The 14,965-nt window shown below is 41.3% G+C and overlaps 1 protein-coding gene across 3 annotated transcripts in view; it reads left to right on the top strand.

Annotated features, from left to right (window-relative positions):
- Window positions 1-14,965, top strand: part of RERE (arginine-glutamic acid dipeptide repeats) — a 169,361-nt gene that overhangs the window by 73,915 nt on the left and 80,481 nt on the right. For all 3 annotated transcript variants that reach the window (XM_065649830.1, XM_065649832.1, XM_065649831.1), the window contains exons 4-6: window positions 10,500-10,605; window positions 12,051-12,147; window positions 14,474-14,578. In XM_065649830.1, coding sequence (XP_065505902.1) covers window positions 10,500-10,605; window positions 12,051-12,147; window positions 14,474-14,578 — 308 coding nt within the window. The remainder of the gene's footprint in view (window positions 1-10,499; window positions 10,606-12,050; window positions 12,148-14,473; window positions 14,579-14,965) is intronic.

The raw sequence follows: 14,965 nt of genomic DNA on the forward strand, positions 1-14,965 counted from the left end.
CGGCTCCACCTTTCGACTGTCTAATGGAGCTTCAGATCTTTTGTCAATTCTTTTTGCTGCTCCACAGAAGGCGGGCGGGAGGTCTGGGTGCCACCGAGGGCCTGTTTTGGGAGCAGAAATGGGGTTTCGGGGCTGTCTGCGTGAGCCTGAGGTTCCCGGCCGGTGTGGGAATGAGATAACCGCGTCTTTTCCCGGCTTGGGACTTGGAGCGAGTGAAAAGTCGGGATGCGATGGATGTGCAGTTTTGACTCTGTAGTCGCTGAACACTAATCCATAGAGAATTTGAACTTGTAATTTTGATTAAAGTGATTGATTTTAAATCAGCTTGAGTTCGTTTTGGGCCATTAGAGGGTATTTAAAAGGAAAATAACTCTTTAATTAAATTAGTAGTGCATAAGTATCCTGCTCTGCTTTCTAAGCAGCACTTACCTTTTTTCTTTTTTTAATCTTATTCCTTGCAGTGTCTTGTTTCTTGGAACACTTTGAGATTAAAAGCAATGCAAAGTTATTAAAACAAACCTGTGCTAAGCAAACTTCATTTGAACTCTTTCCTTTTGGGAAATACACAAGCTGTGTTGTTATGTAAAGCAATTCTTGTTCCATCCACCTCTATGTACTGTTAATATGTCTCATGTAAGGAATGCTGTATAAACCAACAGACTCTGTTTCCCTTTTATTTGTAAAACATCCTGGGAAGTCTGTGATCCCAGTTTCTGACTCGGTGTAATATCCATCTTCAGGAACTGCGTTAAGTATCTAAGAAATACTGGAATAGCCGCAGTGTAAAATATACACAACTTTATCTACACAACTTCATGTGTTTTCCTGTGTGGAAAAGATTCTTAGAGTTGAGGCCGCTTGACAACTTCACCAACTTGTTTACAAGTATCTGTGCAGTAGAAAGAGGAATAAATGTGGCATCTGTATGTTTGTATAGAGGAAAAAAAAAAGTGGGAGGGAATGGTTAAGATGAGGTATAAACGTAACTTTGCAGAAAGAAAAGGAGATGGAACATGAATTCTGGGAATATTACTTTAGAAAAAGGAGTTGCAAGCTGTTTACACCCTACTGGCCACAAACATGCCTGGAATATTTGATTTATAGAAAGAATCAAGTGATTAAGATAAAAGAACGTACATGATTCACTTCTGTGAAATAGAAAGATGTAATTTATGCTCTGTATCGACTGTGGTTATGAGGAGTGACCCGGGGCTCTTGAACCTCCTTTTCATGGATTGCGAAAATGCGGTGACAGTTTTCAAGGGAACTGCTCGCTTTGAGTTTAAAGAGATGAAAATGGGCCTGCTAACAAGGACCAGCTTCAGTATGTGCTTTCATATGCTTCATGTTTCAAAAGAAGGGCAAAAAACCAGACAATTGGGTGCTTTGATGTGTCTGAACCTTAGGACCTAGCGAGGCAGAAGGTACGTAATATATAATATCACACAATGCACGCAATTTATGTCAAGAAATCTGCAGAAAGGTGTTCCCTGGGCTGCTTTTCAGAGTGTCTGTTGCTGAAAAGATTGAGAAATATGTTTGCAAAACAGGGAGCTGTTATTTGGTGTTAGTTCTCTGCTTCTGATGTGGTGTAGCGTTTTGCATATTTGTATTGCGAAATTGTTCATAAACCCGGGAATTCTTACTCCCTGTGCTGTGCTCACGATCACAGAATATTATTATTGCCCGGATGGGCTGTGATTGAGGGCTTCCCCGCGTGAGCCGAGGCAAATTTGTAAGGAAATATCTGAAAATAGTATACTGACTTCAGACACGGTTTCTATGTGCTTGTATAAACCCTCAGAATGTTCTTTCAGCATCAGCTGTTGGAGTTTTCAAGTAGTTTGGGCCTTGAAGCTGAAAACTTGACACTCTGAAGCGCAAAATTCCGTGAATTGTGGTAAAACATCATCATAAATTTTTCGCCTTTTTTTATAGGACAAGTGCTATAGTTCACGTTAGTTCAAGTGTGTGAAAATTGATTTGTCAGTGTCACTTGTGCCAGTGTCTAAATATTTTATTTCGCTTTTCTAAGGTAATAAATACTCAGCTCCACACCTTTTGGGATCAGGCTCCCAGTGAGCTTGGACTCTTGGGTTTGGGTTTTCTTGTTTTTTCTTTTTTTCCCCTCCAGTTCCATGTAATACAGGAGGCCAGAACTGAAGACAACCGCACAAGCTTCTCAAATATGGGCTTCAATGTAGATTTAAGTAGGTGTCTCTCTTGGATGTGCGCATCAGAGACGGGGAGAGAGCCTCGTTTTACTATATAACCTCTAACACTTTATTTCCTCATAGGAACAGCATTTGATTATGCAGTGAAATAGCCAAGTCACAGGATCTGGCTGATCAGTCTTTTATTTTTTCTTTCTTTTCTGTTTATAATTTTAAACCCCAGCTTACTAGCAAAGCAGAGCAGTTTGCAGAGGTGCTTTAATTTTTCCTGTCATAGAATTCCCGTTGCTATCCGGCGGTATTTTAACAGCCATATGACCGTTCTCTGTGCTGGGTTTGCAGAGCAAACTGTCTCCTGATTGTTTTATCCTTTCAGCTCTTGGTATCTCTTTGTTAAAAGGTAAAGCCCTTGGTGAGATGGCAAAGAAAACGTGGCCCCTTGATATTTAAAAGGTGAGGAATCTATTTAAACTGTGTATGACGGCTTCAAATAGTCCCACTGCTGTGTGCCTCTTGTTTTAATAGAAGTGATAAATACTGCAGCTGGTGGTGCTCAGCAATTAGGTTTGAACTATATACCATCAATGACATTTAATGGCAAATGTCAGGCATAGTCTGGATGGTGTCTTCATTTCAGTGTTGCGTTTCTTTAGGATAATGCTTAAAAACCTTAATGGAATTTAATTACCAGAGCATATATTCAATGATTAGTTAAATGCATTTGTAACACCATTACTTGTTAGGTAACTGTTTGCTTATTATGCTTGACAGAGAGTGTATTTGTACAATGTGTATCAAATGCAGTGCAGCAACAGGAATGCTCATAATAATAATAAACCATGTGGAAGGAGGGTCGTTAGCAATACTGTGTCTGCACTTTACGGCCAAATTTGCCTCTGTGCGCAAGTCATAATGTGTAATCCAGGTGGAGGTTGCAGGTAGAAGCACCAAACATGAACAGAGATGCTGTGATCAACAGTAGTGCTTATTGATTTCTCTAGTAGTGGCGTTAATTACAGCCTATTAATAAATTCTCACCCCTGTTCGTGTCTTTTGTGTAGGGCTTTTGTGATAATTGCAGACGTAATACCTGAGATGTGACGTCTCCATTGCTTCATCTGTTTTGGTACAATCGAGCTGGGTATACCCTAGATATGCACATCTAGAAATGCGGCATTTCTGTGTTTTGTGGCAAATCTTCAGCACGAGGGCAATGCGGTGTTTCGTGGGTGTTGCATGGACATGTGAGGCTTGCTAAAGCAAAAATAGTAAGTCTGGATGGACCCAAGTGCTTGTCCCCGGGTACGATGGGCGGCTGTTCTCTGCTTTCCTCTGGGGCCTTTGCTGAAGGCAGCACACAGGTTGTCTGCACAGGTTTCTTCAGATATATCTGATATTCATCTATATGCATCTCAGATATATGAATATCGGGTATATACACTTAGCTGATCTCTTGCGTAAACAGCTGCTTGTTTTCCCCAAGAAGGGAGCAGCGATTTGGGGAAAGCTTTTTGTGCCACAGCAGCTTTCCTGGGGATGAGATGGGTGGACACGCTGTCTTCTAACCCTGACAGCTGTAATTAAACAGGCTTGTTCGTGAGGAGTTGGACGCTGTGGTTACTTTCTGCTTTTGCTCAGCATAACTGACACCATGAACCGCAGATGGGATTCAAAGAACTTAAAAGGGAAACGGAGCAGAAAGATACCACAAAGGGATTAAACGAGGTAGTAAGCAATGACCCATAACCTTCCTGAAATATCTTATGATGGTTTTATTTTAAGCCAGCCAGTTTTTAAGCATAACTGCTATTTTTACAAGATGAAATTATCTTTCGTCATTTAGAACGGCACTGAAATTTTAAGGGCATTGTCGTACCTAAGTGTTATTTCAGTGATAGGAAAACAGGTGACTTGCTGGATCTTGGCACTATAAGCAACTTGTTTCTAGTAAAGCCGAAAAGTTTATAGAATAAATACTGTAGTTTGTTTTAAATACAGAAATCTTTTACGGTCACTTCCTGAAATGAGGAATGTTCTTTTTCTCCTTGAAAACTCGAATGAGGCCGTGTGCAGTTCTGGATTGTTCACAAGTGTCTGATTAAAGCCATTGTTCCATATGGGCACAGGTCCTGGAAAGGAATGACTCTTTGCCTAATGGCATTTTCATTCGTTCCTCGTGTTTCCTTTTTCTTTCATCTGGTGCCTCCTTCACACATTGATGTCCTATTGTCGGCGTTCAGCATAATCCACACCAGCCTCTCTGTGTCAAGGGGAGCTGCTGACAGGCACCCCTTGGCGGTTCCTTTGGAAGCAAATAAGTAGAGGACATTGTTTTGAAAACAGTGAGAGAATCGCAGCAGGAGAAGGGCCTAAAAGTGTCCGAAAGAACTTGTCATCCAAATCTGATTCCAGGGGCTCTTTGAGGATGAAGCTGTTATCGGTATGTTGGAGAGGATTATCTCATCTCTAAAGTGTGATTTTTAGGAGCGGAGAACTCTCCTCCTTATTGATGCCATCTCTACGGAGTGACGTTTGGCTGGTGGGTGACCCCTCCCGCCTAAAGACCAGAGTGGAGTTTAACCCCTAAATCTGCAAGCGCTTCCCTGCTTTGGTGGGTGAGTAGCTGGGGTGTCTGCAAAAGGCAAGAGAACTATTCCAGCACACTGGTTTTACTGGGAAGGTCTAGTGGTTAAGCTGGGTCTAGGTACTGGTTCCATCTTTGCTTCAATTCTGGCGTATCAGCTCTTGGGCGACTGGGGCTGATTTTTGGCTTAATTATTTCAGGATGGTTTGGGCATCTGGAAAGCAGAATTTGAGGGGAAGGGAGGGTTTATGAGTGACACTAGATAAAATTAAGAGCTGGTAGGTAACATTTATTCCATATTAGTTGATTTTTGTAAAAGTTGGGAGGGAATACAGGGCTGTGAGAAGCAGAGGGAAGACAGAAAAATGCATTTCAGATAGCAGAGTTGGAGCTTTGTCTGAGAAGCTCCCAGTGCCAACCTGGATCCTTATGCGGCAGACTTTACTGTTGAATTAACTAAGGTTCATGCCGTCTTTTAGTGCTATTTGTTGCAGTTTCTAATGAATCTTCGCCTAGTTCTCAGTTACCGTAATTACTCTTTGTCTGTTGTATATGCTGTAGAGTATAAAGTCTATGCTGTAGACTATAATAGCTATCACACCAGAACATAAGATGCTCATAAAATGGCAGTGTAGCAAGTTTTGATCATACGGTTCTTCTGGTGATCTGAAGACTGTATTTTTTTTTTTTTTATTTTAAGACAGTCTAGCAACTATAATGCCAAACCACCCACACTAGAAGACAACATATGGCAGCTCCTGTGAATTAACATGCGGATAAGTAGCATATCACCTCGTGTTTTTAAAAAGGCTTGAGACTCGATAGCTGGATTCGGAGGTTTTGGCTATCTGGCCGTCGCCCCACGACACACAAAACACAACCTTGCAGATGAGTCCTGATTTAAGACTAATTTTGGCCATATTTTGCAATCCTTTAAAAGTGTAGGCAGATTGTTTCATACTTGCATAGGTGTATATTGGTGTATGTGTAGGCTGAGATTTTAAGTAACTGTCTACAAATAAGCGTTTTATACTGTGTGATGTTTGCCGTTGTTTGCAAACAGTTTTGCCTCAAACTTTGTAGAAACTGTGGTGGAGGTTTGGAAGAAAAAATACTCTCAGCAAAGAGAGTCTCAGAGCAAAAGGACCTTTTCTTGTCTGGTCTTCAGGCCAGATGTGTCCCTGAAGGCGTTGGAGTGGTCCTGTGCGTCTGCATGAAAAAGTGTGAGATTCGGGGCAGGGTGAGTGTGGTGCTTGTTTTACATCTCTCGAGTTATTTGTACATAGGACTGAATTAATTTCCAGCATGCTGAGGCGACTTCATGAATTCCAAAAGGAGTTTCATTTGTTAAACTTGTGAATAAAGGGGACGCGAGAGAAATTCTCGTTGCAAACAGTCGCAGAATGTCAAGAGCGAGGCATTGTAAAAAAAAAAAAAATCTGTATTGTTTTGTCAATAAATTATGTGTTCTCCTACACAGACTTTACCTTGGCAACAGTAATATTTGATACCGCAGGCAGTTTATTCCCAGCTCAGCTCACACTTGGCTGAATACACCGATCGATTATCCGCGGCTTAACCAAACCTGCTCATTTCCTGCTTCCATCAGCCCGGCGGCCTTTGTGGGCTGCCCTGTGCGCGGAGATGAGCCATGGAGGCAAGTTTCTGGCAGAAAAGCTCTTGTCGATGGAAGGAGTCGTTAGATAACGCTAACAGGTGGGAAGGTTGCGGGTTTTGTGTTGGTTGGGGTGAGGAGGGCAGGAACCAAAAGGGCTCCCGGCCTTCCCGGGGTGTCGAGTTTGAGGATTAAACCGCACGTTACCATCTTCAGTTGTCTTATTTTCTTGCTGAATACTGATGGCTCCCACTTTTGACAATGCTACTGTGTTGGCAAGAAGTAATTATATGTCAACATACACGCAGCTGAATTAAATAATTAAGCTGCAAAAATAACGTTCACTTGTAGTAATAACCTCTGTATTTCCAGGCTGGGTTTTCTTGGCTTACGAACAGCCGGTCAGGTTTCTTATTTAATTAGAAAACAGCCTACAAAGACGACATCCCGAGAACTTGAAATTACATGTGCTGTTGCGGAGTGGGAAGAAAAATGATCCTTGTTGTATCTCTTGAGCTCCTGATTTGCAGATGGGTTCGTGTGTGTGTCCCCTTGGCGTGGTTGGAGTAAGTGGAGAAATACTTGTGCAGTAGGAGGGGAAATACGGGCCGCGATTCGCGGCGGCAGGGAGGGCACAGCGAGTGGAACAAGTCCAACCTACGGCTGGCGTTGGAGCCAGGGGCAGAATTACAACAGGAGTGTGTGGAGCAAGATCATCTTTGGGTGGCGAAGGATGAGCCCAAGGGGTGGGTTGATTTGTGGTGTTAAAAATAACGTCCACTTGCAAACTGGCTTTGTAGAGCCAGAGCTTCCGTGCTGCAGCGCACAAGATGTTTCTTTTAAATGGCACGGTGACTTAAAATATCTAATGTGTTATTAAAATAACACGAAGAATTTGGTAGCTTAGACTTAATCACGTGACTTTTTTTTTTTTAAATAGAAAAATTTTCTTGTCGAAATTGTTTGAAAGGAAAGGTGTTATTTTCCTTGTTGTCTTTTGCTGTTTGTCTCTTTGAAATAGCTCCTACTCGCCGGCTCCAGTGTGCCCATCTGTCATCTCCAGCATTTGGTAGATTGTTTCCAAAGCTAGTTGTGATTTAGCGTGGTATCTAAATAGGGCAAGTAATGAAGGATATGGCTTAAATCCCTCGGAGAGAATCTGCAGGACATCTGTGATCATTTGCAGCATTTGGTTAGTCAGAACCCTGGGAAGAGAATGTGGCATCTCTTAAGATGCGAATTGTAATGTGCAGTAACTGTTTTCAAGTGTGTTCTAGAATAAAATTGGCACCTTGGAATTGTCACAAATGCCGTGGAAATCAATACGTTCAAACTTTTAAAGAGAACCTGCAGGGTCATTTTTTTCGCCTCTTAATGGAGAAGCTCATTTTTAAGTAGAGGTTGACCAGATGTTTGCGAACTGAGATGCTTTAATCTATTTACAGTTTTTATCTAATTCTCGTTGAATGTCCAAAACCGAATCATCTGGTGGTTTTGGTGTGTGTGTTTGGTGGTTTTTTTTTTTTTTTTTGTTTTGTTTTGTTTTTTAAAAACAGCAACAAAAATCCAAACAGCAGCAACAGCAGAACCCCCAAATGATTACTTTGTGAGCACTGCAGCAATAGACGATATTTTCATTTAAGGGAAGAACGGGAGTTTTGTAGCACAGGGAATATTTTTGAGCTGACAGAAAGACACTTTAAAGCACTTGCAATTCCTATGATTTCTGCAAGCCTGAATTTGGCACGTGACCGTCTGCAGCTTTAATATGTAAAGGTGCAAAAAAAAATATAAAGTAACACTTTCTGAAGTAGGGGGACACTTCTTTTGTCTGCACATGATTCTAAAATCTGTGGTCTGCCACAGAAGTTGGCGCCTTGATGCCTGCGAGTATTTTCTGCTATGTAAATGACACACAGAGTTACAAAGTTGGCTGACAAAATAGCATGTCTAGGAATTTTTGTGCAGTGAAGGATATAAATGTGACAGACGCTTTATATTTTTAGGGAGATGGAGACTTCAGGTTAAACCCAACAGAGTTACGCATGTTGGAGAGCAGATACAGAAAATGCTTTTTCAAGATGAAGCTTTTAAATGAATTGGACAAAAAGCAGCAATCATGGTAAAAGGGGGGTGTTTAGGAAGGAGATCAAAGATATGTACCTTGGCCATGTTCGGCTTTTCCTGTCACTTATAATTCATTTAAAATGCCTCTTTCATAAAATTTAGTTTTTAGAAGTTGAAAGCTTAGAAAGTAAGTGTACACCATGGCTTCAAATCTATGCTTATGCACACCATTTGGATTGATTGTTGTTTTTATCATCTGTTTTAGTTCTAATTCTAACTTCATCTTTTTTTCTCTGTAGTTTTTAAAGATACGTTATTTTTGTTTCTGAAGTTTCATGAAAGAAAAGCCACTTTCCTGTGTTATGAAAAGCCCTGTAATTTCTTTTTCTCCGATTCATCATTGCTCTGAAAACTCCCTGCGTTCAGCCAACCTCTGCAATCCAATCCCATCCCATGTTCTTATTGCAAACCTGATTTCGGGGCAGGAAACGTTGTTGTTCTTCCACCGTGCACAGGGAACCTCTGGAATAAAACACAGTGAAGGGAACAACCGAGACATCCCGGGAGTCTGAGAACAAAGTTTCAAAATGGGAAATAAGAATTTTCCCATCAAATTGACATGCTTGAACCAGCAAAAAGCTCCGGACTGCGTGTAGATGTTCTGCTTTCCTAAAGTACGGGATTTTGGAGCGATGAGGTGATTGCAACCCCCATTGTTCCGGTTTTTTAACGCACGTTAGGAAACTGGGGCGTTTGCGGTGGAAAAGCAGAAATCAGTGTTGCCTCTTAGACGTTGTCCTTTCTTTTTTTTAATGCATTAGACAAGCTTGTTGTCTTTGCAAATGTATTATTAAAAAAAAAAAAGTAGGTTTCACAAGTATTCTTGGGATGCTCCTGAATGTTTTTTGGGGTGTTCCGTACACTGAGGACATGTGGTGGGGTGGATTAGTTCACAAACTCTTTTCTGGCACAATGCTGCCACTAGCAGCTTTTTTGTGGTATTACATGTGTTTTTCAATCAAAAGCTTCAATAATTTAATGGAAATATTTTGTTGTTTATTAAGCAGAAAGGGTGGAAATTGCTGTAACAACAGAGCTGATGTGAACCCAAGAGACAATAAAATGTTCTGGTCCGGTAACCTATGATTTAACTTTTCAACCTAAGTGTTTCAAGGGCAGTCATAGAAGGGTCTAGAGAAGTGTAGTCCAGAAAAAACAAAGGGCACTTGCAGTTGCCTCATTCCAAAAGAATGTTGGTTTCCCTTCAGGCTTTCCTCTTGTTTCTTCAAGTGTTTTGAAGTAGGATTTGGAGGAATCGACTACCAAGGGTTTCAAAGATAAACTTAAGCAGACAGTCTGTAATAACTTGATCTGAAAATGATCTTTTAAAGTGGTGTTTATGCTTGTTTCCTTCTAAGAAGGAACAAAGTGGTAGCTGGATTCTCAAATGCAAAAGGAGCACTTGAGGAAGGTACTTCTGTGTAAATTCTGTTGGCTTTGTGAGGTACGTGAGCAGTCAGAGCCTGTAATTATTGGGATTGAAGTGCAGCATCCTGTGCTTTCGTGTAAAGCAGTGTCATAAAGAACATCTATGATTATATATGAATCCATCTGTCCTTGCGGGGGGAAATCTGTTATCTCTAAGAATGGTTGCATTGAATTATGTTGCCATTGGTATTCTTTTTTTCTATGTTTGGCCATAAATACTTTTTGTAGCAACTGGCAGGCTAAGATTGGGCTGCATGAGGCCAAAAATTGCAGTCCTCTTCTGATCCCTGTCTCTTCTTGGGTTAGTTTTTTCTAAGCGAATCGTATTTTCTGTTCAGATAACCAGAGGTACAACTGCATGATGATGCAGTAGGTTCTCGTTGCTTTTGTCTAGTTTGAAAGTCAATCACTAGCACGTTGCCCTTGTTTCTTTGTCATGCAAATGTCTTCCTCCCTTTTGGGTTTTGCTGCAGGTTTTCTTCAGTGTGCAAACAAATTTTATACTGTAGAAGATTGTGTCAGATGTGGTCTGATTTCCTTTTTAGTAATGCCTTTAGACCTTCTTTTTCAGAGCAAACGGGACCACCTCCTTATGAATGTCAAATGGTACTATCGCCAGTCTGAAGTCCCAGATTCAGTCTATCAGCATTTGGTTCAGGACAGACACAACGAGAACGGTAAGTCAGGCTCTGGAGAGTAAGGCCGCCTTTACTTGTACTCTGAATTTTAAGTTTTAACAGCCCAGAAAGCAAGAACACTTTTGTATGGGGATACGAAGAAAGGACTGTTGATTGAAAAAAAAAATATGTTAGACAGAGGATAGTGTGTTTTACCTGCCTTGTTTGTTCTAATGAGTGTATGTCCCGTAACCAGAGCTCTAATCAGATGCGTTTCAGGTATGGTTTAAATACTGTGTTATATTATACTCATGCCTTAAGAGAGACTAGAAAAGAAAAATAACATTGGATCCCTTGTAGACCTTCTGGACAGTCTAATACCGAACTGGCTGAAGAAATTGTGAATCTCTTCTATTTTTTGTGATTCTGCCATAGTGTCACGAGAACGACATTTTTGCATTCACACTGCCTTGCGTGCATGAATATTCAATGTCATTAACACTGCAGTAAGTGATGTAACTGAAGGACTCGTAGCCGAGTCCCCCCTTTTTCTCGTCGCAAAACCCAAGTGCGATCTGGGGTTTAACAGAAGCACAAGAAACTTTAGTACGTGTTCCAGTGTCATTTATCTCTTACCTCTAGGGGAGGCATAACGTTTGCTTCTATTCTAACCAGGAAATTTCCTTGAGGCAACTGTTAAAATTCTGAAGATGCTCCAAGGTGAATTGTGATGAGAAAAGTTAATACTGGAAATACGGAACACAGCAACTTTTTGGTGCCTGACAGTACCAAGTTGAGCAGACATCCTCCTTTTTGCAGGCGTTACGGACATTCTGCATGTGCTTTTAGCAAAAGCTGCACAAATCTAACATTATTTGAAACTTCTAATAATGGGATTATAGGAAGTGTCCAAGAAGTGAAGATTTTTTATAACCTCACTGCTTTTTACGTTGCACGCTTGTGCATATGGAGAGATGTTTTTGTGCGTCATTCAAAGGTATTATAAAGAAGTCATGGAAAAAGTTGTCTTCCAGTTTTTCTCTTAACACTGAGAATTTTCTGTATTTGAACATGAATATCCATATTTATCTCAAAGCCAGAGCACTAAGCAGTTAGTACTGTCAAGATTTTACCGAAGATTTGAGATTAAATGTGCAGAACAACCAAAACTTTAGCCTGGAAGTCAAAAGTCAGTGATAAATTAATTTGCAACATTGCTTTCACATAAAAGAGACCACTTCTGGTGGTTGGTAGATAAGACGTGTCGGCCAGTAGCCCTAAAATTTGTTTCCATTCACCAGTTCTTTAGATATGGTGAGGGAGAATTCACGTGTACGTTACAGACCATGTAAACCATCTGAATGTTTGTCGTCTTGATGCTGAGTGTGTATATAAGAAAAATCCTCAGCTTTGGCCTGTACAGCCCCCTGCCACGTGGCAATGGCAGATGCTTTCAGACCACAGCTAACGCCTTGGTGCCTTTTTGTGGTTTTGCTTCCTGGCAGACTCTGGACGAGAGCTGGTTATTACAGACCCGGTCATCAAGAACCGCGAGCTCTTCATTTCCGATTACGTTGACACTTACCACGCCGCTGCCCTCAGGTGAGTTTGGGGACGTGGCGCTGGCTCTGGGAGGCAGATGAGAGAAACCTTTTTTCTGGTGCTTTTTCTGGTTTTGTATGGGCATCGTTAGCATACTGCTCGGCTTTCTCCTCATCTCCTGCAGTAATTACCTCGTGTTACCTGTTCTCATTCAAAAAGAAGCTGTAATTCTACAATATCGTTTTAATCTCAGTTAATCGGTGTTGTTTCCCATCCTTTCCAACTGAGGCTATTGCTGGTTCCCCCAGAAATGCTACGCTTCCCTCCTCCGTGTTTGATTTCACTGTTAACAATAGCGTCTCCCAGCAAAGCCGCGGTTAGTGCACTGCCCTGATTAAATTGCGTTAAAGGCTTTTTGCTCTGAGGCACTTGTCATTGTTGCAGCTCAGCTAAGAGCTCCATTAAAAGCTGGCTGTACAGACAGGAGGTAATGGACCCGTCTGTATTTCCCTCTGTTCCGTCTGCCCTTCCCTGGAGGTTGCTGCTCTCCGTACCCACTAAGTTTTTACCTTAAGCGGCTGAGTTTGGACTGGGCTGAGGGGATGCACCATTCCTTACCAATGTTTTCAAATAGAAACAGCGAGGCATTATTTTTCGGCAGATTTTCAACGTGCCAAACACGCATGGATATTGTCAAAATGCAAATTGAATAATCTCCCTGATGATAACGCTCAGATGGTGTTTCACTAGAACCATCTGGAGACATTTTTTGTTCCGAGTCACTTTGCTGAAGCCACTTACTTCAAGACAAACTATCTGTTACAAGGGTGGGAAGAAGTCTTTGATTCACGTATTAGACTTTACAAACATGGAAAATTCCGGTGGTAGCTTCAGCCACCGGGGATAAAATAAATATTAGTGAACAAGTTTGTCTTTCAGTTTTTCTGTGTGACATCTCAATTAGGGACCTAGGTTCCCGGACAACCTGGCATGACCTGTGGAAAATCCAGTGGTGCTTTGTCCTTTACCAGAAAGGCAATTGAGTGAGAGTTAGGCAATCATGGGACAATTATCCAGCCTTGCTCATGGGAGAGCCCTATTGATTTTGTTGTAGACCAGTCGGCACTTTTCTCCATCCTTCATCCCTTCCTCACCTGTAGCTGTTGATGTTGTGTATCACAGAGCTCAGCTGCCAAGGCCAAGTTCGCGGTGGCTGTTGATTTGTAAGCCCTTTTTGAAGTGCTTTTGCCACGAAAAGATTAGGAGGGGTGGCGAGCTTGACATCTCACCTTCCTCGTGCAGTTTTTCAAGTATGTGGTGCTTTTAAGCTCTGCTGGGAAGAATGGGCCAACAAATCCAGTATTCTTACGGTCAAAATAATTATCCGTCTTGGTGTACTGGTGGCAATAGCGCTTTTCATTCCATTTTAGCCAAGACTGGCAAACCTTTTTATAATGTTAAACAAGCCCCATAGCAGCTTTTTTACAATAGCAAATACTGTTCAGTAAATACAAGCAAAAAGAGATGCTATCTATATTAATACTACAACATTTGGCATGCTGAAAAAGAGCAAAATCTAATGCTTTGTTTATTGCATTGGATCAGGTTTACAATAAAAGCACCAGCTCTCTGGATGTGTGGCCGCTACTGATGTGATTTAGTTGGCGGCAGCAAACTGCGATGCCTTGGGTGGGAACACGAGCAGATGCTGAACATTAACAGCCCAACAAACCCTTGAGGAAATGAGATGCAGCTTCTTACAGCCAGTCTTCGTGCTCATCCTTAAGGATAATGACTTCATCAACAAATTATATTAAAAGTTATTAACAGTCTGTTGTAGAACAAGCTAATAAATCCTCTCTTTTTTTTCCTCTTTTTAATGTCACCGTTTTACTCTCATGTATGAAAGTAGGAGGAGGAAACTTGTGTGTGTTTGGGCTTCGTGTTGTTCGGATTGCAGTGTTGCTGAAAACAGTGTAGCTTTTATTTTTTAATTGGAAGTGCTATTAAACCAAAGTTTTATTTACTTCCTAAATAAAAAGCTGAATAGTAGAATCTTGGGAGCTTCCTTGGAGATGTAAGTGGTATAGGGCTGTAAAAACTTCGAAAATAAGACATTTTTGGGATTGTATTTCTAGGCCTCCTCGGGACAGAATGAATGAATGTTTGCAGAACACCATCTGAGACTTTAACTGAATTTTCTTCTCTTTGCACAATGGAAAAGAATCTGAGTGACTCTGTTACAACAGGCTTTTATTTATGGAGTTTTAGATGTTTATGAGAACATGAGGATGTCTGTGGCTTATACACACATTGCAGTGGCACTTCATGAAAATAGCTGGTATTCAGGACAGAATTCTAATACTGTTTTCCCTCTTTCTTTCAGGGGGAAGTGTAACATCTCCCATTTCTCTGACATATTTGCTGCTAGAGAGTTTAAAGCCCGAGTGGATTCATTTTTCTACATCCTGGGGTATAATCCAGAGACAAGGTAAGTGAAGTGACTTTTAAAGGGAAGCTTTACCGCTGACCTGAGCCTGTAGGAGCAGGAAAACTACTCAAGGGAAGAAAAGTTCAAGCCAAGTACGATGCTGATGGGAAGGTGGGGTGGAAGAGGACGTGAGGGAGACGCCGCCGCCTCCTGCTGAGTGTTTGTACAGGAGAAAAATTAACATAACAAAATCGTCCAGTGAGTCATATGCGGTTGCATCTCTGGGTAGGTGATATACTGCTTCAAAACAGGTTTTTAGAACTGTGAAATGTTATAAAGGTTGCAGACATTAGCAGGAATTCTTACCCGTCTCATTGGCTAAATGCACACCCCTGAAAACATTTTAAGAAGTACATTTACATCTTCTAGTAAGCAATATTGTACCAT

Source organism: Caloenas nicobarica, chromosome 22, assembly GCF_036013445.1.
Source record: "Caloenas nicobarica isolate bCalNic1 chromosome 22, bCalNic1.hap1, whole genome shotgun sequence".
Lineage (NCBI taxonomy): Eukaryota > Metazoa > Chordata > Aves > Columbiformes > Columbidae > Caloenas > Caloenas nicobarica.